General features: G+C 39.5%; 1 protein-coding gene across 1 annotated transcript; it reads right to left on the bottom strand.

The window, feature by feature from the left end:
• Positions 1-1,776: 1,776 nt before the first annotated feature.
• LOC127239114 (zinc finger protein 160) lies at positions 1,777-21,130 on the bottom strand. The gene is made up of 4 exons (XM_051207902.1): positions 21,069-21,130; positions 19,402-19,486; positions 14,299-14,425; positions 1,777-3,813 (listed from the first exon to the last, which is right to left on the bottom strand). The coding sequence occupies exons 2-4, from the start codon at positions 19,465-19,467 to the stop codon at positions 1,856-1,858; spliced, it is 2,151 nt and encodes a 716-aa protein (XP_051063859.1). The 5' UTR covers positions 19,468-19,486; positions 21,069-21,130; the 3' UTR covers positions 1,777-1,855.
• Between the last annotated feature and the right edge of the window lie 2,716 nt (positions 21,131-23,846).

Below are 23,846 nucleotides of genomic sequence, written 5' to 3'. Positions count from 1 at the left end.
ACTTTTGTTGATATCCATTATAAATACACAAATATCCTATAGGCATGGACTGAATAAGTTCACTGAAAAATTATAATAGAGTCCTATAACTTTACAGTGTTTGATTTCATACAAGTATAGAAACCTTAACCTGAAGTGCTTCATATAATTTTCTCATTTCCCATGAGTAAGTACTGTATAGGTACAGAAAGACTATTCAGAGGATATAAAAATACATTCATAGGAATGTAAAAGCTTTACATTCATTAACTAAATAGTAGATCAATGATAGATTTTTAATAACACAATGGCAAAGCTTAACACAGGTAGTTAAATGATATCATCGTCAAAAAAACTTACTTTTGATGCTGAGGATTGAATCAAGGGCTTCACATGCGGTACACAAATGTGTCTCTACTCTATGCAGCCAGCACCTACACTTTGATTCTTTGGGTTACATTTTTCATTCTAATGCTATTCACTTCAAATTAAAAAGAATAATTGTTAATTATATACTATATGAAAGCTATTGTCAAAGTAGATGGTCACTTGTCTTCATTTTACTAAATCCCTAATAGCCTACATTATTCTCATTTCATAGAATATAGTATCTTAATTTCTTTCCCATTTAATTGCTGTTGCCTCGGAAAGGCTCCATCATACACAATAAACTTGATAAATTTATGTTGCAATTTTACAGTATCACATGCCTTTTAGACAATAAATGATCTGGTTAAATCTTGTCAACTTGATACCCACTATAATGTGGGAAAAGGGACTCTTAAGGCTGGACTCTGGGCATGTGTGACAAGCATTTTATTAGTGACTGGTCCGGGAGGGCCTAGGCCACATTGGGCAGTAACACACCTTGGTGGGTGGTCCTGGGTTGTATATGGGAACTTAAGAAATGAAAAACAAACCTGCAAGCACATTTTCTTTCTCTATTGTCTACTTTTGTTCCTGCCTTCATATTTCTACTCTAGCCCAAACTGGCTTCCCTTGACTGACTATAATCAGTAAAATGAGATAAACCCTTTCCTTCCCAAGTTGGCTTTGGTCATGGGGTTTATCACAGCAACTAAAACCAAGTAGGGAAATAACTGAGACAGTAGTCACTTCAAAAGGTAGAGTCATTCTTCCAAGAAATTAGATAGACATGCTCCTATCCTACTAATGTGACTTTTCAGCATGTTTCCCAGAGGCTGCAATAAAAATCCCCTGAGGCAAGCATTCAATCAATAGAAAGTTGAGGCCTACAATAATAAATGGCAAAGCAGACTTCAAAAGAAAACAGAACAGAATGAATCATTTACAACCTAAATGGAAGCAGGTATATCAAAATAGTGTTGGTGCTTTCATATATGTGTGTGTGTGTTTGTGTGTGTATATACACACATATATAAAATATTTTAGCTTATTTTGACTTTTAATTGTCCTATAATTAACAGTAACTATAACACTGAAGATTAGCTATGGAAGATGAAAGTTATTCCTCCAATAAACACTCCAAAGTAATTAAGTAACTTCCTCACTAAGTGCCATCTGGGTGGATTCCATCAACAATATGTGTTTTGGTATTTCTAGATGTGGGAGTCATTACTAAAGCATCTGTTCTACATGTATGAAATGGCTCCTTAGTATATGTCTACAAAAGCTTGACTTTTTAAAACTTAAGTCAAGTTCTTTCTATAATTCCCAGGCTGGTGACGCTCCCAAGCAGCCTGACAAGTGTGTGGTTTACAAGTATACCACCACATCCAGTGATGTACTTGAACCCTTCATGGGTGTGTTTCTATCATTATGGACATTGGTATTTTCTTAAGAATGAATTCCTGAATATTGTGCAAATGAATTGTGGCTGAAGACCTTGCTATATTCACTGATGCTTCTGTCCAATATGACGTCTCCGATGACTTGCAAGGTTAGAACTTCGACTAAAGACTTTGCCACACTCAGCACATGTGTAAGGTTTTTCTCCACTATGGATAGCCTGATGGGTAGTCAAGCTTGAACGAACACTAAAGGCTTTACCACACTTATCACATTTGTAAGGTTTTTCTCCAGTATGAGTCCTACGGTGATTTGCTAGGTGTGAATTTTGAGTGAAGACTTTACCACATTCATTGCACTTGTAAGGTTTTTCTCCAGTATGGATTGCATGATGAGTAGTCAGAGTTGAGTACACACTGAAGGCTTTGCCACACTCATTACACTTGTAAGGTTTCTCTCCTGTATGTGTTCTACGATGATTTGCCAGGTGTGAATTTTGAGTAAACACTTTGCCACAATCCAGACATTTATAAGGTTTTTGTCCAGTATGGATTACCTGATGGGTATTTAGGTTTGAATGTGAATTAAAGGCTTTTCCACACTCATTGCACCTGTAAGGTTTCTCTCCAGTGTGAATTCTCTGATGAATTGCAAGGCTTGAAGTTTGACTAAACACCTTGCCACATTCATTACATTTGTAAGGCTTTTCTCCAGTATGTATTACCAGATGGGAAGTTAGGCTTGAACGAACACTAAAAGCTTTGCCACATTCATTGCATTTGTATGGCTTCTCTCCGGTATGAATCCTCCAGTGTCTTGCAAGATTTGAAGTCTGACTAAAGACTCTGCCACATTCTTCACACTTGTAAGGCTTCTCCCCACTATGGACTCCACGATGACTTGCAAGATGTGAATTTTGAGTAAAGACCTTGCCACACTCATCACACTTGTAAGGCTTTTCTCCAGTATGGATTGCCTGATGGGTAGTGAGGCTAGAATACACACTAAAGGCCTTTCCACACTCATTACACTTGTAAGGTTTCTCTCCAGTATGTATTCTCCAATGATTTGCAAGATGTGAATTCTGAGTAAAGACCTTGCCACACTCTGAACATCTGTAGGGTTTTTCTCCAGTATGGATTACCTGATGGGTATTTAGGTTTGAATGTGAGCTAAAGACTTTTCCACACTCATTGCACCTGTAAGGTTTCTCGCCAGTGTGAGTTCTCCGATGTATTGCAAGGCTTGAAGTTTGACTGAAGACCTTGCCACACTCGTTACATTTGTAAGGTTTTTCTCCAGTATGAATTACCTGATGATTAGTTAGGTTTGAACGAACACTAAAGGCTTTGCCACATTCATTACACTTATATGGTTTCTCACCAGTATGAATTCTCCGATGACTTGTGAGGTGTGAATTCTGAGTGAAGACCTTGCCACATTCATTACATTTGTAAGGTTTTGCTCCAGTATGATGCCTCTCATGTACCAAAAGATAAGAACGTCGAAAAAAAGCCTTCCCACATTCAACACATTTGTAAAGTTTCTCTCCAGTATGAATTTGTTGATGATGTGCCAGAGAAGAAGTATAACTGAATACTTTGCCACACTCATCACACTGATAAGGTTTTTCTTTAGTAAATGTTTTTTGTCTTTTCTTAAGTAGTGAACAATAAACATCATCCTCATATTCATGAATAATGTGTACTTTGACACCAGTGTGAGGAATTTGACGAGACAACAAAATAGAAGAACCACTGGTGATAGACTTAACTTCATCATTAATATTTTCTGCAGATGGAAATGACTGTAATTCAAGTAGGTTCCTATGACATTTTCCTGTCTTGCTACTGTCTTGATGTTTTCTCTGGGTGGATTTGTAATTGCTTTCACTGTCTTTCCACTGGAACTCAAAATCCTGTATGTTCTCCTGGATTTCTCTGAAGGAAAAGGCTTCAGTGCCACTGCCTTTATATCTTCCTGACATCATTGTCTGGCTTATTTCTTCTGAATCGCCACTTGCTTTTGGTGGTAAATCTTTAATTGTATGTTCAGGAGAGTTGACTAGAAGATATAACAGATTTCTGATTAATTAAAGACAAATATTCCACACTGAAAAAAATTTAAAGGAAAAAAAATATTTACTGACACTAATTTTTAGAACTATAAAAAAATGCATCAAAAAAATGAATGATTATATAATTAAGAACAGGTAATTATATGCAATTTAAATGATGAGGAGAGAGTCATCACTTCAAATAACCCTTGACCAAATTATTCATACTGAGCAAAGTTAGATTAATCAGGAGAAGACTATTTTTCTATTATGCCTTAATAATTGCCAAAAAGTATATGACTGTACTACAATAGAAAGGGGAAAAGGGATTAATAGTATATTCTGTATAAGAACACAAGAAAATGCCATAAAAAAATTTTAAATGGAAGGTAACAGTAGTTAATTTATAATGAATTAAGTGACAATTCTGAATGCAAAACAATAGCAAAAAGAGAGGAAAGATTCACAAAAACAGTTCCAGCAAAAACAATGCAATTATCACTTAAAAATTTACCTAGCTCTACTCATAACAGGCAGTTTACAAAATTAACAAGCAGTACATGTCAGTTAAACTTCATAGCACACACAGAAAGCAATCACTAGTAGTAGGTCCTAGTAAATATTACAAAATAATTCTAGAATTCCATGATAAACCAAACAGGCAAACAATGTATACATAGGCTCATAAATTGCTAAATGTAGGAGCTAGGGAGATGGTTAGTGGTTAAGAGTATGTGTTACTGTTGCAGAGGAGCTGAGCTGAGTTCCCAGCACCCAAACTGGACAATTCACAATCACCTATAATGCCAGCTCCAGGGGATCCAACACTTTTATGTATAGAATCTGCAGGCACCTGAACTCATGTGAACACACACACATAATTAAAATATAATACAGATTAAAAGTAAAATGCCATATGCAGTAAAATTATAAATACTTTCCTATTAAGAACAGGGTTTTCTATTATAAAAATAGTACAAAATAAAAGAAACAAGAACTGGAGAGCATTGTGTTAAGCAAAATAAATCAAACATAAGGACAAATATAGGGCATTTTGTCTTATATGTGGAAAATTTTCTAAAAGCCTCAACAAAAAATGTATAAAGAAGAGAATGTATCAGAGAAGGGGAAGGAGAAAGAGATGATATAGTAAAAGAACAGAGGGTGAACATGATCAAGGCACAACATAAATCTGTATGGTATGTTTGCTGTCTCTCACTAATTTAGACAATATGTCAATGTGTTGCAGAATATTTGTTTATACTGTGTGAAGATGTGTCACTGTGACTGGTTTAATAAAGAGCTGAATGGTGAACAGCTAGGCAGGAGAGAATAAGTGGGACAACTAGAGAGGAAGGGAACTCTGGGAAGAAGGGGGATAACAGACTCTGAAGAAGTCAGACATATGGTACAGAACAGAGGTAACAAAGCCATGTGACAGAACATAGATTAAAAGAGAGAGGTTAATTTTAGTTAGAAGAGCTAGTTGGAAAAAAACCTAAGCTAAGGTGAAGCTTTCATAATTAATGACAAGTCTCCACATCATTATTTGCAGATTGGCAATTCAAAGATAGTCAAACAAATCTTGCTACATTTAGCATTCAACTTCCAGCATGTAAACCCACAAAGGGCCTGAGAAAGATGAGAAAAATAAGTTCCAAATGTGGCGTTCTTGCAACCAGTCTCTTGGGCAGGCTCGATTTTAACAGTGTACATAGGCATAGCTCCTTTAAAAGGCCTTGCTGTAGAGCAGAGAAGTTGAACAGTGGCAGGCTAGGTGAAAACACCTGGGCAATTCAGTCTCTGCAACTTTCCAGAGCTGGGATGATTAGAAGCAGCTGGGATAAGTAGGACAAAGGCAGACCCAGCTGCTAGCCAGGGAGTAGATAGCATAACAGATTAAGGTTTAGCTTGTGCAGTCAGAGAAGGCTGTGGGAATTCAGAAACTCAGGTCCAGGCCAAGAAAACCTCTGAGCAGGTTGCAATGTGTGTGAAAACGTGGTCAAGTGCTAAAGTAAGAAAAATAATGGGTATAGAAAGTCACAACAAAATCAATCAATTGTTTAAAAATAATAAAGTCTTTAAAGAAAGAATAAAGGAAAAAAAGGGAAATGCATAGGACACATTGATCCTTTATGTTGATTTTAAAGTTTTTGAATGCTGATGAGCAAAAGACAAATAATGCTAAGAAACTGTGGATTGAAAAGAAAAACTGCTAAATAAACATATATTTTAAGAATGTCTTAACTTCAGAATGGAGAAGAAGACGTGTTTCATTTGGGGAGAGGTTATGCCCTTGTTTCTACAGGAAACTAAAAGCTATGAATCACATCATAATTAATGATGATCAGATTTGTCTGGGGGGAGATCTCCTGAAAATCTTGACCATGAAAATGGAGGAAGAAAGAAAAATCAAACAAACAAAAAAGAAACCCCACAAGATAAGTGATGTATATGCTGATCACTCTACATGGAAATACCTGCTACTGAATAAGACATGATAATATTTATTGGCTACAGAATCATATACATATACATACATATGTATATATTTATGTATGATTGTGAATATGTATATGCATGTATCCTTTAAAAAGTTTGTGCTTTTAGAAAAAAAGGGCCAGACACCAATAAAAAAGACAAGTAGCCCAGATGATCCAGTCTCTCAGAATGCATCTGTTGTTGTTTCCTCAAAACTCTGCATATGGGAAAACTTCAAAGCTGCTAGCTGCCATGGTCCAGCCTCAAAGACTACTCCACCCAAGACTTCAGATAAATGCTACACTTTCCCATCACACAGAGACTAAGCAAAAAAATAACACAGCTAGCTCTTCCAGAACTTGCCCATTATCTCAATTTTCTCAAGGTCCACCAAAGATGCTCTCACCTCCAGACAACAGGAGGCAGTCTAAAAGACATGATGCCTACATTCCAAGAGATGGGATGGGTGGGTGGATTATGGTTGTTTGTCATTGTTTAGGTAGGTTGGCTCAAGTTGATACTGGTCAAAGTCAGGTTAAAAAAAAAAAAAAAACAAAGCAGGTTAGATTCAGGAATTTTTGTTTTAACATAGTGGGTATATATGAATCTACTCCTGTTTAAGGTATTGTACCTATGCAACTCATTTTAAAATGTAAAGTTCTAGTTATTAAAAGCTATTACAACAAACTGTTTAAGATGTAAGTTAGAATGCTACAATCTATAATCCCAGAGACTAGGAAACAAGGGCCCAAAGAGGGACATATGGATTTCCCTAGAAAGTAGAAATGGAAGAGATTTCCTAATTAAACTGGGGGGGGGGGGTGAGGTGAGAGGGACGGGAACATAAGGATCAGTTTGGGTGACTTGTGGGCTGGACGAAGTGGGGGAGTGATGATGGGGGTCATTTCTGGGTCAGAGAGAAACTAGCTGACAGGGAAACTCCTAGAAATCCACAAGGATAACCCTGGCTAAGACTCATAGCAATAGTGGAAATGGTGCCTGAACTGGCCATCTCCTGTAATCAGTTTGATAACTACTCTAATTTGCAGCAGAGAACCTTCACCTAGTAACCAAGTAACTGATAGAAGCAGATGCAGAGATCCATAGCCAAGGACTGGGCCAAACTTCAGGAATCCTGATGAAGAGAGGAAGATTGTCTGACCTGGGCTGGGGTAGGGGGAACAGGGAGAGGGTTGCAAGATCATCACAAGGGAACACACAGAGACAACCAACCTGGGCTCAGAGGAGCTCAGAGACTATGGACTGACACCTAGGAAGCCTGCATAGGATGGAGCTAGGACTTCTACATATGGATGACAGTTGTATAGCTTGGTCTATGTGTGGGACTCTTAGCAGGAGGATCAGAACCTGTGCCTAATGCTTGAACTGGCTTTTAGAAACTTATTCCCCATAATGGGTTGCCTTGTCCAGTTTGATGCAGGGGAGGAGGTCACTCTTACCTCATCTTGCTATACCATGTTGTTGACACCTGACCTTTTCTGAATAGAAAGAGAGTGGATGGGGAGCAGGGGATGGGAGGAGGGGACAGAAGAAGAGGGAAGTGAAACTGCAGTCAGGCAATAAAACAAGTGAAAAATATGAATAATAAAAAGAAAAAAATGAATGTAGTAGTTAGTCATCTGTAACAATAAAACTGTAGTCACAGTAGATATGTAGATATGTTTTCAAGGTTAAACCTACACTTTAGATAGACAGGTGGGCTCAAACACTTCAGAGATCTACAGAACATGGCATTTAAGATGTTTTAATAGCAGAAGGCTTTTTAGGACAGCACCAATTTACCTCAAAAAAAGGATGATAGACATCCAAGAACCTCCATATGAAGTTTGCTTTTTTTAAAATAGAAAAGTTAGCCATTGGGGAAAAAACTGCTCTTGCATTGACTAATAACATTATACTATCCAAATTGTACAAATAAGACATATAGACTGCTAAACTTCAGCAAAACAAGGTAGGACAGTCCTTCAAAAATTCCTACTCCACAGAAAAGTCTGTCTGATATTCTGGTCCTATAGCCCAAAGATGGATGACCTAGTGATGCAGAGGAACCTTGAATGTCTGTTCAGGCAGTCAGCTGCCTTTGTCATTTCTATAGTTTGGCAAGTTGTTAGCTCTACAGTTCCTGTTTACTTGGGTAATATATCCTTCTCAGGTCTCTGACTGAGTTAACGATAGTTATAGTTATAGATATAGTTTTATGGCAGACATTTTTACCAAATTCAGAAAAAAAATCTACATAAGAGATGGAAAGTTTATATGGTTAGGAACTACAAATGCTTAAGTTGTTTACGAAAATGTTTTAAGATCTAAAAAGGTATTTTTAGGATGGTAACACAAGTTACAATAGAAAATGGTTGAGGTATAAAGTAGAACTCACTAAGACAGGACAGACAATTGAGTACTTTCCCTAAATTTGCCAAATACATATGGGCTGGACATTGTAAATGTAATTCTCACCTATGAATTGTCCTTACTTAATTGTTATATATTTACTGTCTTAGAGCTAAACCCTTCCCTATTTATTAGCTAGAAAGGGGGAAATCTTGTGAAATATTTGCTTATACCATGTGAGTATGTGTCACTATGACTGGTTTAATAAGGAGCTAAATGGCAAATAGGCAGGCAAGAATAGGCAGGACTTCTGAGGAGTGAGAAGAAACTGCAAGGAGACTTGGGTGGGTGACACCAGCAAGATTCTGAAGAAGTCAGACATATGGTACAGAGCAGAGGCAACTGAGCCATGTGACAGAATGTACATTAATAGAAAAGGGTTAATTTAACTTTTAACAAGTAGGTGGGGAAAAGCCTACGCTAAACCTAACTTTCATAACAAGTTTCTATGTCATTTTTTTGCAGGCTGACGCTCCAAGGAAAAGTACGACTACATAAATGATTACATTATAAAGTAATTTGCTTTAAGTATATACATATATATGTATAAATCAGAGTGATAACAAAGACTAAAACATATTTTGACATGCTGTATATGTGTGTGTAACAGTGACAAGGCTGAAACATTATGATCACACCCATCACTTCAAAATTGTAAGGATTACACTTGTTCTTTTATTAAAGCATTGGTCTGACTGACCAGCAACTCATTAATATCCTCTACCCACTGGTGATTCTCTGCTCTATGCTTTCAACTGAATTGAGGTAAAATTTACACGAGTGAATGGAGAAAGACACAGGGATGAAATCACATACAAATGGAAAAATAAAATATGATGTAGATAGCCACAATGAAGAATATGATCCCAAAAGAATGAATTCCTGTAATTCATAGCAAAGTAGACAGAATTGGAAGGTACTCTGTCCAAGAAAACCACAAGTGATTTTAACCTGCTTGGTTTGTCTGGTAAAATATCCTCCAGGCTGAGAGACGTTATAACAAAAGGTTCTTCTTCTGAAGGACAAATAAAATTCACATAAAATGTGTGTTCATAAGCAAACACACACAAGGATGCCACTGGTAATGGACACATGGTCTATTATATAACTCGGCCATTAAGAATAATGTCACAACAACAATATCGACATTCCATGCACATGTCATCTTTAGCCTTCAGGCTCTACACTCAAAAGCTGAGCTGCTTGATTGATTATACACTAACTCTATTTTTATTTTTACTGATATGTCTGTAATCAATACTCACCAATAAATCACAATCTAGAGTCCCACCAACAGAGAACACAGTTCCCATTCCACCACCTTTTCCACAACAGTTATCTTTCCAAGTGAAGGTGACAGCTCACTTTGGTGAAAATTGGCATTCCTGCATAACAGTAATGTTGAAATTCCTCTTATATATCATTTCTCTTTAGTAAATGTCTATTAAAGTTGGGTATGCAATGTGCACTTCTAATCATCTATTGAGGATTCTGAGTGGCCTGTGCAATACTCATCTCAAAAAAAAAAAAAAAAAAAAGAAGAAGAAGAAAAAAAAACAAGTAGAATAATAGAATGAAAAGAATACCTACATCTCTAATGGTGTGGAATCCTGGTAGAATTCTAGCTCAGCTAGGCCCTGAGCATAAGCGCCACCTCATTGCCCAACACACACACACACATACACACACACGTCCATCCCCATTTTTTAAGTGGGCTGTTCCAAGGAGTCTTGTTTCAGGTTTCACATTTTGGCTATTAATTCACTGTTGGATATATGATGTGCAATTCCTACTCCATACTCAGAAGGAAATACCTGATGCTAAGTAACAAAAGCCTGTTCATTTAGATCACAGCACCAAGGTTATTCTCAGGCAGTCATGCCAGGCTTCACAATGCTGACAGTAAGTAAGTATGGAAGAAGGAGCATACTGAAACATACTAAACAAAACAGATACTGTTACTGTATCATCCAGCAACTGAGCTTTTGTGTGTAGATCTAGAATACTGAAGATTATATGTCCATGGGTGTTGGGAACCTTTATCATTTATTACAGAAGTAGCAATTCAAATATTCTAGGCATCAACTCCAGAATATCTGTTACCCTGAACTTGGTTGTATGTAGACTATATACTGGGTGCTTTGTATTCTCCAATAGGCCCCAGGGGGGGGGGGGGAATCATTCTCACCAGGGCATCAGAAGTAAGAGCTGGAGAAGGATTGAGCAGTCTAAGGGACCTCAGACAGTGGAACAGGATGTATTCTTGGTGCACAAAAGGACTTTGCAGACACATCCCTCATGGAGGGATACTCCCTTAACCCAGAGACAGGAGAGAAGTCCTAGTCCCTACTTCAAATGACTTGACAGATTTACATGATCCCACCTGGATGGCACTGCCCTACATGTGGAATTAGAATGGGGGGATGGGAGGGGATGGTGGTCAGGGTGCATATGAGGGGGGAGAGAGGATAAGAGGGAGGGAGGGAGGGAGAGACGGAGGGAGGGAGAGGGAACTGGGATCAACATATAAAATTAAAAAATAATAATAAAAATAATAATAATAAAAAAAAAACCACACAGTGTAGCATTTAAGAGTTTAACATTTCAGATGGTCTGTGGCCACCACATGGCTAGTGGCTGTCAGACAGCAGACTGTATCTGGTGTTTCTCTTTTAATGACAATACATGGATATGTGGAGTTAAAAAAAACAAAAAAGAAAGAAAGAAAGAAGAAGAGCTGCTGGAACTTCAGATCTCACAATACATAGCCTTAGTTTTCCCCTTTGATTTAGCACTGAGAAGCCCTTTTCACCAGCTAACAGCATGAGTTGCAAGTCATGTCCGCTCTGAGATTTAAGTTTTGTCAGGATGTTTTGCAAGTCACATCCTGTGAGGCACTGGCTTTTCTGGAGATCCTACCTGCCTTCAGTGCTCTGAAAGATATGTATGCTCTATTGTCAGAGAGTTCTTAAGTGTAATTGTAGATATAAAAACTAGAAGACTTGTGGGATGCAGGAGACCTCGGGAGAACTTTTAGAACAAGGAAATTTTGGAGACTTTTTAGAAAGAACTTTTAGAAAAATTTTAAGAACTTTTGAAAGAGAACTTTAAGAGAGAGCTTTTAAAGGGAAAATTATTAAAGAGAACTTTTAAGGAGAACTCTTAAAGAGAGCAATGAGAGAGAACTTTTTTGGGAAGCCCCCATTTTTGAAGAACAAAGAGCAATGAGAGGTGTGTGTGAGCCTGTTTATTCCCATCTCACCCTCAGACTCCTTCTAGAAAAACCCTACCCACCTGCTGTCTAGCCCCTAGTCTGGAACCTGATAGAGCATCAAGGCTGGAACTTGAATGCTCTCAATACATGGTATGTCTGTATATTCTCAGTGTTATTCTTAGTAGCTAGGTCTATTAATGAGCCTGTGTATACATCACCAGTTGACTCTGTCTGTATATTATGTGTTTTTATTGTCCTTCAGAAAAAGGAAGTTCTAATTACAATATCTATCAGCCCATAGACTACTTGAACCAAGCAAGGAACTATTACATGTTGTTAGCCTAATTATTTCATATTTTTGTTTTTATTTATATTGAGACAGAGCCTCACTACACAATTATGAACCAGCTTGAAACTCATTTATGTAGATCAAACTCATAAAGATTCATCTGCCTCTTCCTCTCAAATGATTAAAGGCGTGCACCATCAGGCCCACCTTACCCTAATTATTTCATAACAGCCCTGTTTTACAAATACAGCATTATGTTCAGCATTAATCCTTCTTAGGGTGTCATATCCAGTCACCTATTTCCAACTAGATTTACCTCTTCTAAGTTCTATATCAGGCAAGCATGGGGGACCACATATGTAATGTCATCACTTCTAAGGTTGAGGCAGGAGAATTGAGAGTTCCATGACAGCCTGTCTGGTCTACAGAGATAGACCTTTCCATCCATCCTCCCCTTTCACAGAATGGTCTGAAACATTTCTCATTGCCACGGAGAGTCAAACATTTCACCCTGAACCTTTTGGTGTGAACATGAAATGTATCTGAATTATGGCACCTTTGTCAAAACTTAGTTAACTGTCCATCAATGGCAGCTACTGAAGGCTGAAGCAGAATGCTTGCCAAGAGTTTACAAACATCCTGGGCTACATGATAAAATTCAGATAAACCTGAACTAAACAGTGAGATCCTACCTCAAATACACAAACAAGAAATAAGATTTAAAAAAAAAAAAAAAATCCAAGAAACTACCTGGGTACCACAAGAGATAAGGCTAAAGTTTTGTACCTATAAAGAATAGTGACAGACCTTTATTTGCCATAGAAGCCTTGCATTTGGCATTACACAGTAGGGAAGCTTACACACTGCCCTCTGAGATGTATCCCTGACATATTCCTTTCCATTTAGTTTTCTGGTTATTATTGCCTCTTTCTCCACAGTCCAGGGCCCTTTCTTTTGTTCCAACATAGATATAACATTCAGATTAGGAAGTGTTATTCCTGTTTATAAAAACACAGTAATACCATGTAATGAGGTTTGTATAGAATCTCTGCCCTATGCTAATGCGAGGAGGGAGCATAATTCTTAGAATTTAGAAAAATACTTCACAGAATCATTACTGCCAGACTCCTTCTGGGAGTTTAATGGACAGACATCTAATTATCAATCAATAAGCAGTGAACCAAAAGATCCCAGAGAGAAAGCAAGGAATTGGATATAGTGTGAATCTAGTAGAGCCATTTCTATCTAGGGAAAAAGCACAGAATGTAATAGTTGTTTCTCACTTATATTTAGGGCAACAGCAGAATGTATTAGTGTTTGTTGAAGGTACCTTGAGGAAAATCATAGTAGAGAACAGTGACTTTTTCCTATGACTTAGAGAGTTTAGAGTTGTTTTCTAAAGGGGTATTCCATCTGTTCCATGGCTTTGGTCACAAGACTCCAGAAACACCTGGAAGTCTTAAATTATTAGGTACTACAAACAGTATAGATTAAGGACTAAAGGTTACAGGGGTGTAATGATTTGCTTCAGAGAACATATCAGATATATCAAAGGGGCTTTGGTATGAAGAACTTGCTGTACCTCAAACACAAACTTTGTGTACTGTCAATATACTTTTGAACAGAGTTTCAAAGTCCAGTTCACTGGAACTGTTCCTTCCTAGAGCACAAGAACCTAAACTTATTTCTTGGAATGACTATCCTTTGAACATCCCAGGTAATAAAGAACACCCAACACTGAATACTTTAAACATGTGCCTTGGTGCCATGAGTCATGCACAGTGACATATGCCAGTAATTCCAAAACTAAGAAGTGTGATGAAATAGTACTGCAAGTTCAAGGCTACTATATTATAAAATGTAAAAAAATCAAAACAAAAACAAAATCTACTGTAAGGGCCGGGAACATAGCCCTGTGTAAAGTGCACGCTAATGCAAAAGTCTTAGTTTCTATTGACAATGCTGACAGGGAAAAAAGGAAAGAGGGACAGAGGAAGGAAAAGAAGAAGAGAGGCCACATGGTTCCACAAAGGGATGGAAGGAAAACTGCAAGGTTACATTGCAAAGATCCCAATTCTCGGAGAAAGTCATCCTTACCCAGGGAGATGAGGTTGCTGTAGTTCTCCAACATAACATCCCTGTGCAAAGCCCTCTGTGCAGGGTCCAGGCATTCCCACTCCTCCTGAGAGAATTCTATGGCCACATCCCTGAATGTTAACTGTCCCTAAAAGGAAAGAAACACGTTTTACCATGTGGACATTTAGGATCTTTACAAAGAGGTGAGAAGAAGGTTAAAAAAGAAAGAAAGGAAAAAACAGAATAATTGACTGAATCGAAGAGAACAAATCACCTCTAAGCTGTAAGCTAACAAACTGAATGTCTTTTCCTAGTTCTGACATATAATTTCATGGCATCTCCAGAGTGGTAAGGATGGAATAGGTCCAAACTTCAGGCCTTACTCCCTATCCTCCATGGGGAGAGGGGCTGAAGGCTCAAGTGAATACCAGTGATCAATGGTATTATGTAGTATGTGAGTGATGTAAGGTCCATAAAAGCTCAAAAAGCACAGAGTTTGACTTTCTTTCCCCACATTCTGCTGTGGGGAAAGTACTAAAGAGTGTCTTACCCAAGGAGGGGGCGAAAGTCACAGCCCATCTCCTGTACCTCACCTTTTGTACCTACAGGTCATCTATAGCACTGGAATGTCCGTTTACCAAACAGGTAAAGAGTTTCCCTTAGTTTTGTGAACTACCCTAGAAAATGAACCTGGGGAAGAAGCTATACAGATCCTTGTTGAAAGCATTCTGTGGAACTGAATCCTCTAGCTGATTAGTGTCAGAATGCAATTGAATTAGCTGATACTAGGTTGCAGTATGCTGCAGAATTATTTGCCTGGTATGTGAGGAAAACTCTACACATGTGGGCTAGACTAAACTTTCTGTTTAATGAATGCACAAAGAGAAACTGACCTTGTTTTTCCTATATTCCAAGATTAAGATGCAACAGAATAACAATGGAACATCCTAGTGTTATTTTGCTTTGCTGTGAGATATCATGGTATCATGTCACAGTGCATTTCTCATATTTGTAGACAATATGAAAAACAAAAGCCAACAGAGAGCCTGCCCTCCCACACTCTGATATGTTCACTCTGTATTCCAAAGGCTTTTTAATCCTCATTTGCCCAATCCCCCTACCTATCTGTAGCATTAATTCTAATTGTGTTAACAATAAAAACCCAGAATCAGATACAGGGATAAATACTGGAAGACCAGAGAGGCAGAGCTGCCAGCCACTAGTTCTTTCCTCTACTGAATCCTCAGCCCAAAGGGTTGATCCTGTCCCTACAAATTTTCAAACTGAATGCAATGCACTGCTAGTCACTCCTGCCTTTTATTCCTCTCTCCGTCCAGCCATATCCCTTGTCTCCACCTCCTTAGTGCTAGGATAAAAGGTGTGTGACTCCCAAGTACTGGGATTAAAGGTGTGAGCCACCACTGCCTGGCTTATTTTCTCTTTGAAAGTGATCAATCTCCTGTAGCCAGGGTGGCCTGAACTCACAGAAATACATCTGCCATGCCTCAGGAGTGCTGGGATTAAAGGTGTGTGTCACCACTGCATGGACTCTACTACAGCCAACTAGTGGCTTAGCTCCACATTCTGATCTTCAGGCAAGCTTTATTTATTATATCACAAACAAAATATCATATTACTCGGTTCTCATTTGCTAAAAGGAAAAGCCCATATGTTACTCTCAATTCAAATGGTAGATAACATGTATGATATACCCAGTATCTTTGGAGATGAAGCCATGGAGCTTTAAGAAGCTGTCTGCCACAGCCTTGTAATTCCAGCACATTGAAGGTTGAGATAGGACAATCTTTACAAATCAAGGCCAGACTGGATTACACATTAAGTTCAGGGCCAGGGTATGCTATCTCATGCTTTTTTATTTTGTATTTTTAAATGCTTGCTAGGATGTATGGTTGGGTATGACACGTGTACCTGGTGCCTAAGGAGGCCAGAGGAGGTACTAAATCCCTTGAAACTGGAGGTAGAGATGGTAATGAGCCTCCACAAAGGTTCTAGGAATGCAACACAGGTCCTCTGGAGGAGCAGCCAGTGCTTTACCTGCTGTGTCATCTCTATTTCTCCAGCCCAATAAAAACCATTTTATAAACAAAAAAAGCTGAAAGTCCAGCTCAATGGTAGAGTATAAGTCTAGAATGCATAAGGGTCTGTGTTCACTCCTCAGCACTAAAACTATGTGGAAAAGAAAATCACAATATTAAAAAAAAGCCAGACATGCCAATTGTCTTGGCAATCACTTTCTCCAAGGGGTAGAAAGCAGAGAGATGACTAGCCAGGCATGCAGCAATCATCACTACAAAGCAAAAACAAGGTGGTGGAGAGGACAACACAGAGGTAGATTTATTAAAATTAACACGTGATGTGATTACAACATAGAAACAAGGTAAGCATAGGAGTGGAAAACAACAGGACTGTATTTCTTCATCATAGTCTCATGAAACATTCACTCCAACAAAGAAGACTATGTTTTTCTTTTGAAAATATACGACAGCACCTTATTAAAGACTTTTCGAGAACTGTGAACATAGACTGAAGACACAGCTCAGTCGTAAAGAGCACCGACTCAGGTTTGTTCTCAGCACCCACTAGGTAACTTCCAATTCTAGGGGACCTAGTCTTGCCATTTCTAGCCTCTGCAGGCATGCATGTGGTGCAAAAGGCAGAAACACACATGCTCACATATATTTGAAAAATTATAAAAGAACTTTGTAAATGAATTGTAAAACTGTATTGAAGTGACATCTACTAGGAAGAGGAATAATGACCCATAATAATGGAATTACTCTCAGGTATACAGACTTAACAATATGTGGATTATGAAAAATCCAAACACATTTTTAATTTAGCAGTGAAATCAGAGATGGTGTGACAACGGAGCAGCCATTTAAGAAGATAGAATTCTAACATGAAGTCTAGAGGGGTAATTTGTAGGACCAATTCATCAGAAATCCTGGTTCAATTACAGTGATGAAAATCAAGGCTCATCACTGAAGACTGAGAAGTACGTATATTAACTTACAGAATGTTCCTACAAGACTGTAAAAGGAGTTGGGGGATGGTAACTCAATTTTGTACAACCAGATCTCTGGAGGTTGAAACAAAAGGTTTTATTATAAGGTCAATGCCAACCTGGACTACATTAAGACTTCCATCCAGGAAAGAGAGTGAAACACTGTCACAAAAGAAATGAGAAAGCAGGAAGCTGATGGTGGCACACACCTTTAAATCCCAGGAATTGGAAGGCAGAGGCTGGCTGATCTTTGCTAGTTCAAGGCAAGTCTGATTTAAAAAGCCAGTTCCAGGGCCACCAGGACTGTTACACAGAGAAACCTTATCTCAAAAAACCAAACAGGAAAATTTTTAAAAGAGAAAAAAGAAAAAGAAACTGAAAGAAACAAGTAAGCTACCCTTCTTTCCTAAAGAGAAAACCTACAAAATAAAGTATCTAAAAACGTACTTTTACATGAGTGGAGAGACAAATTCATGGAACTTGTTGGCCAGCCAGCTTAACCAATTAATAAATTCCAGATTCTGTGAGAAATACTGTATCAGAAAAAAGTAGTAAGCCACTCAGCAAGATGCCTGATTTGACCTCTGGTTTTCAAACATGCCCACATACATACACATGCCTACATGTGCATACACTCACATGAGCAAGTACATACAACACATCCACAGAGAGATAATGATAGCCTTGCATGCACAGTACTATCACACTCAGGAAGTCAGCCTGAGCTACCCAGGAAGATATTCTCTCTCTCTCTCTCTCTCTCTGAAAACTGTGGTGATATATTATTTAGGACTTTTTGAAGCTTGCCTGCGGATTGAAAAAGCAAAGTCAACAACAAGCTATAGTGGTCAGGAGATGATGCACACACCTTTAATCCCAGGATTCAGATCAAGGCAGATGGATCTCTCTGAGTTCAAGCCCACCCAGGGATACATTAAAGTTAATCAGTCTAAAAGAGAATTAGGGCTCACACGGTTAATCCCAGGACTCAAGAGTGGTACATAACACAGGAGCAAGTTCTCAGTATCAGGCATTCATTCTCCAGCCACATTAAGGTCAGGAAGACATTCACTCTCAGGATTCCCCAGGCGTGCTGAGGATAGTCAGCAGAATCAGTCCATTTATCCTGAGGTAGTGGTAAGAGCTAGTGGCCTACTACTTTGCTTTTCTGACCTTCAGCTTGAAGTCTGAACCCCAATATCTGTCTCTGGGTCTTTTTTTAATTTATGTTACAGAAAACAAGTGGGGGGAAAAAAACACCATCTTGATGGTGAAATACAACACCTTCCATCCCTTATTCCATTTTTAGTTGTTGAGATGTTCTCTTGGAAACAATGACCACCGATATTATCACCTGCAGCGTAGTGGGCTGTGAAGAATGTAATTTCATAGGAAGGTCTCCTTCCCCCTGTAACGAGTATGGGTTTTTCCGCCCGCCGCCTGGTCTTGTCCCACCGCCGCACCAGCCCCAAATAATGCACTGAGACTCTGTACTAGATATAATTCTGTTGGCCCGGTTACTTGTTTCTTATCGGCTAGCTCTGTCTTAAGTATTAACCCATTTCTGCTGATCTATGTATTTCTCTTACCAGGGAGCCAGCCGGCATACTCTTCCTCCCAACTCTCCATCTTGGCCCCTCCTTACTCCTCCCTATTTCCTCCTTGTCTCCTAGTCCCGCCCATCTTCCTTTCCTATTGGCCAACAGTGCTTTATTCATTAACCAGTATGAGAAACATATATACATAATGGCATCTCCCATCATCCCCCCCATAAATCAGTAAGAATCTGTGTATGCACATTAACATATGAGTTTCAAGTGTAGCTTCTTTTTCCTACTTATAGGGAGCTAACAGTACACATAATGACCTAGACCACCTGGTCAATCCTTACTAGGCAGTCTTTACCACAAAGGCTGCTCCCAAGTTCTATACTACAGGATCATTGTGAGATGAAATCTAGTGAATACAACAGAGGCTGAGGGAAAACATTAGTCAAACCAAGTGAAATGTCTAGTCTACACTCAGTGCAGGCCAGTAGCTTCCATGCCTAGGACTACAAGGAGCCAGGAAACAATGGGGGGGGGGGTGGCTCACTGTACCTGCATGGCAGCCATCCCTGGTTCTTTCTGTTTCTTCCTTCTCCCAGCTTCCTCCTTGAGTAACATGAGTGTTTAGAAGTCAGTCCTAAATACCAAAAGCATAAAACTTAAGTACATTACATGTTTGTAAAGTGACCTGATTAATTAAACCCCTTATTTTCTGAATAATAATAATAATATCATGGGTCTAGTGGCATACAAACACAATCCTAGCACTAAAGGCAGAAAATTGTGAACTCAAGGCCTGGACAAGTTAGTGATTTCCAGGCTATATCTCAAAATGGTAAAAATATAATAATGTCCTGAATAAACATAACCCACTTCCCTTCCCTTTTGGGGATAAAGACCTAATATGTAACACAGGCTGGCCTTGGATTCATGGTCTTCCTGGCTCAATCTCCTGAGTGCTGGGATTACAGGTACATTCGAACCAGCTCAGCAAGACACCTACTACCTGTGCCACAGGCAGAGCCACTAAGAGAACTTCGCCATATAGAAAGATGGACCTCTGTAGCCTACTGCACTAAAGGGGATGTAGGGACAACAAACTACTGCAGGAGTGCCAACAGAAGACTTGACACTTCCTTTTTTACAGAATTTGATCCCTTCTCAGAAGGATCAGGAATACAATGCTGCCTCTGCACACACACCCCAGAATGCACACACACATATATATACACAAACTAATATAACCACATAAAGTAAATATAGGCAGAGATATTCAGCTAAGTCTTGGGAAGAACACAGCTGCCCTACTTGAAATATTAATGCCTATAAGAGGTTTATTTGGAATAGTCACCTGTTTCTTTCATATTGCTCCTCATAATGAGTAAACCTAACTGAAGTGTTTCCCTGAGAATCTAGAGCTGAGCAAGAAAATAACAGCACTTGAGCATCAGCTGGTGATAGGTTCTATTCAGGACATGAGGCTTGGAGGTAAGAGGGGATTGTGGAATTTGATACCATCTTCAGGTAGTGATCCAGGTATGAACTAAGTCATACAATCTTAAATTGGTGTCTGACAGAGAGTTGCCTGAAGCTGACCAGAGGAAATGTTTCTATGCTGAACATTAACTGTTAGGGAAGAAAAAAACAAAACAAAACACTACTCCTCCATACCACACCGCTGGCACTGAAGGGTGACCATATCTAAAGAAGTCACATCACTGTGTTGTGGCTGAATAAGGTCTACAAAGGGGTAGTATCCTCTAACCTCAACATTTAGATATTGTCTAAGTTATCTTTCCCAGACTGCATTAAACCCTCTTTGCTCCCAAACGCAGGCAATTACTTGTGTGTGCCACCTTGCCCAGGACAATCCCAGTTAACTTTAACCTGCACAAGCCAAGCGGATACACGTTTTACAATTCTCTTCCTCACGACTCATTTTTTTTTTTAAGAAAAAGTTTCCTCAACAACAAAAGCAAGATAAACAACAACAAGCATCATTCCATCAACTCCTCCCTTATCCAGCCTCCTCCTCCCTCACTCTGCAGGACCTCACTCCCACCATCCACCTGCATCTTTTTCTTCTTTTCTCTCCCACCGCCCTCTACCTTCTGACAGCTCAGCTGGTCTCCCCTTCCGTCACCTCCCCTCCCCGCCTCTCCGGACCCCGTTTTCTTTCTTCCCTCTATCACCTGCATCCCTCTCTAGTCCCTCATCACCTGGCTCTTCTGGCACAAACGCCAGTCACGTATCCTCCCCCAACGCAAAAGCGTCTGAATCCGAGTCCCTTGCTCCTCCCTGGCTGCCTCCTCTCCGGACACCCCTCGCCTCGCTCTGCAGACATCTCTCTCCCACATCACTACTTCCTCCGCCACGTCACTGGGTGCAGCTGGGACCGCAAAACAAAGTTCCCCGGCTGAGTTTGCGGTTGTCAAGGATAGTTCCTAGGCACGCAACGGGTGCAAAGGCTCTGGGGAAACTCACCCGACTACGCCACTAGTTCTGCGCCAAGGAGCTTCCGTCTGGCGGCGGAAGTACACGCCCCGCAATCTGTGTGGGCTTCGAGAGTGGGCGGGGCCGGAGGGTTATTGACGCTCCCAAGGGGCGGTACCCGGGGCGGGGCAGAGTCAGACGAAAACGTGAGGGGGTGTGGTCAGTATGTGGGCGTGGTGCACAGATTCCAGCATGTAACCCTGGAGAAGGATGGATGGGCTCCTGAGGACCTGAATGATGAAAAGGGCGTGGTGAGAGCTTAGATAGGACTGGGAAAAGAATGTGGGCGAGGCCAAAGCCCAAGAGATGGAGTAGAGTGCAAAGTGGGGATAGCATGATCATGGGTAATGCAAGGTAGGAGTGGGCAGAACCAGGTCCAGTAAGAGGGCTGAGGTCCAGGCTTGCTCTTCTTGCAGTGTTCCCAGCTCCTGTTTATTTTCCCTTAGGAGCCCAGCTCTAAGTAGAGCAGTGTGAATGAGAAACAGAGCCCGTGGTAAATAGGGTCAGGCATTTTTTCATTTGAAGAGTAGTATTTAAACAATTGACTTTAAAAAAAAAAAAGCATTATAAATACTTCCTATTACGAAAAAGAACTGCATTCGCCGAAATCCTTAATAGTTGACGTCTATGATCTATGCTTTTCTTTAAATGTGTCATATTTCCTCTTTCTAATAAAAAAATAGCAATTTACAATAAACACTCCAAGTGCTTTTTGGCCTGGACATTTGAAACAACATGTAAACCATGTTCCTCATTCGGTGTTGAATGCTTTTATTGTATGTACTTTAAATAGAAGCAGATGCTTGCATTCAAATAAGTGCTTCAAAAGATATTTTTAACAGTAGTGTTGAAATTCAACTACGGAAAAACAATGTGATTAATTTGAGGGATGTCTAATGAAAACATTTTCTTCTCATTTTCATCAGGTGGCAGATCTACATTTCACCATGGATTTCCAAAAGTTCTCAAGGAAGTACACACAGAATTCAACAAATTATCACCAGTACAGAAGAATGAAATGCACTGGAATTACCTGATGTTTCAAAATGTTTTCAGATGCAAAATTCACTTTTGAGTAGATGATGAACATTGATCATTTTCATTCTCTAATATTTTCTCTTGGTTCCCACTACCTCCTGCTGAAAGAGATGGGGAGGGAGAAAACAAGAGAGGGTACAAAAGCTGATGGAAAGTCATAATGGAACCCATTATGGGTTTTTTTTTTTTTTTTGGTATCTAAAGAAAGGTAAGTAATATAAACACTGAAAATATAGGCATCTTCGCCTGCCATCTCAAAAACAAAAAAGAAAAAAAAAACAAAAAAATAACAACAACAATAACAAAAAACGCCTGTACTGATCAACGGATTCTTTAGGGCTATTAATAGATTATCTGATACATTCCAAAGTGTAAGGGTTGACCTTTTAAAACATAGGTTTGGATGGTTTTGTGAACAACTCCCAGGAATCTTCTGTTTCTCTTATGAATGTAGTTGTATGACTCTGGCTACTATGGAAAACCAATATTAGTAACATATATTTGCACATAAAATTTTACTAATTTTTTATTATTTTTATTATAGCCTAGTTAGTGTGTGCATGCCTCCACTGAGCTAGTTAAACCAAAATGTAAAGGATCACATTCTCTTCTACCATGTGTGTTCTGCTAATGGAACTCACATGGGTTTGATGACGAGCTTCTTTAAATATTGAGCCACCTCACTAACTCCAGAATTTCACTATGACTTTGTCAACTGAGTTACTCAAATACGACAATTTGAACAGGTTTGCATTCATGCAGAGGAACTGAATAATTACCAGTGATGAGATTTAAAACAGTAGGCTCCAGCAGTACTCACCACTGAATAAGAAAGTCAGTGACACACCTGCCAGCTAGTTTGCAGTCACACCCCAGATTCTGTTCCCCCAAGACCTACTCTGATGCCCAACCCCTCCCTCATCACAAAAGAGATGATGAAGTGGGACAGGGGTAGATGGAGATGGTAACATGAGGAATCAGGTTGGGGTGAAGGAGGGGGAGTGTACTGAAAGAGATGATTGGAGTGGGGGTACAGTGGCAACTTCCAGGAATGCACAAGAATGACTCTAGCTAAGAATCCTAGCAATACTTGATGCATAGCCTGAACTGGCCATGTCATGTGACCAGGCAGGACTTCCAGAGAAGGAACTGGGATATCAGTCCAGCCACATAACATTTCCTACAGTCTGTCCTGTCTTTAGGAGGCATATGTGCAGGGGGGGAGGGGGTGTGTGTGGTAAGAGTGGCTTGGAGATTGTGAGAGTGGCCAGCCAATGACTGTTCTAGCCTCACTCAGACCCATGCCATGGGAGTGAGGCCGCCTATGACATTGTCGAGAGTGCCATGACCCAGAGGCTGGATGGCCCACAGATGTAGAATAGAACTAAACACAACTGGAGAAAAAAATCTTCACCATAATGATATTCTGATATTATTAATAAAATCAATTAAAAATTGATTACTAC

This window comes from Phodopus roborovskii, unplaced genomic scaffold, assembly GCF_943737965.1.
Source record: "Phodopus roborovskii unplaced genomic scaffold, PHOROB, whole genome shotgun sequence".
In the NCBI taxonomy this organism is placed as follows: Eukaryota; Metazoa; Chordata; class Mammalia; order Rodentia; family Cricetidae; genus Phodopus; species Phodopus roborovskii.
Note: the sequence above shows the minus strand (reverse complement) of the source record. Positions and strands in the feature narration are given on the sequence as shown.

Bases quoted from the DNA above. Each gene is read 5' to 3' on its own strand.
- LOC127239114 (XM_051207902.1), bottom strand. From the start codon at position 19,467: ATGTTACTCAAGGAGGAAGCTGGGAGAAGGAAGAAACAGAAAGAACCA. The intron at 14,426-19,401 runs GTACAGTGAGCC...CTTTCCTTTTAG, and splicing joins CAGGGATGGCTGCCATGCAG to GGACAGTTAACATTCAGGGA. The intron at 3,814-14,298 runs GTAAGGATGACT...TATATCTTCTAG, and splicing joins CAGCAACCTCATCTCCCTGG to TCAACTCTCCTGAACATACA.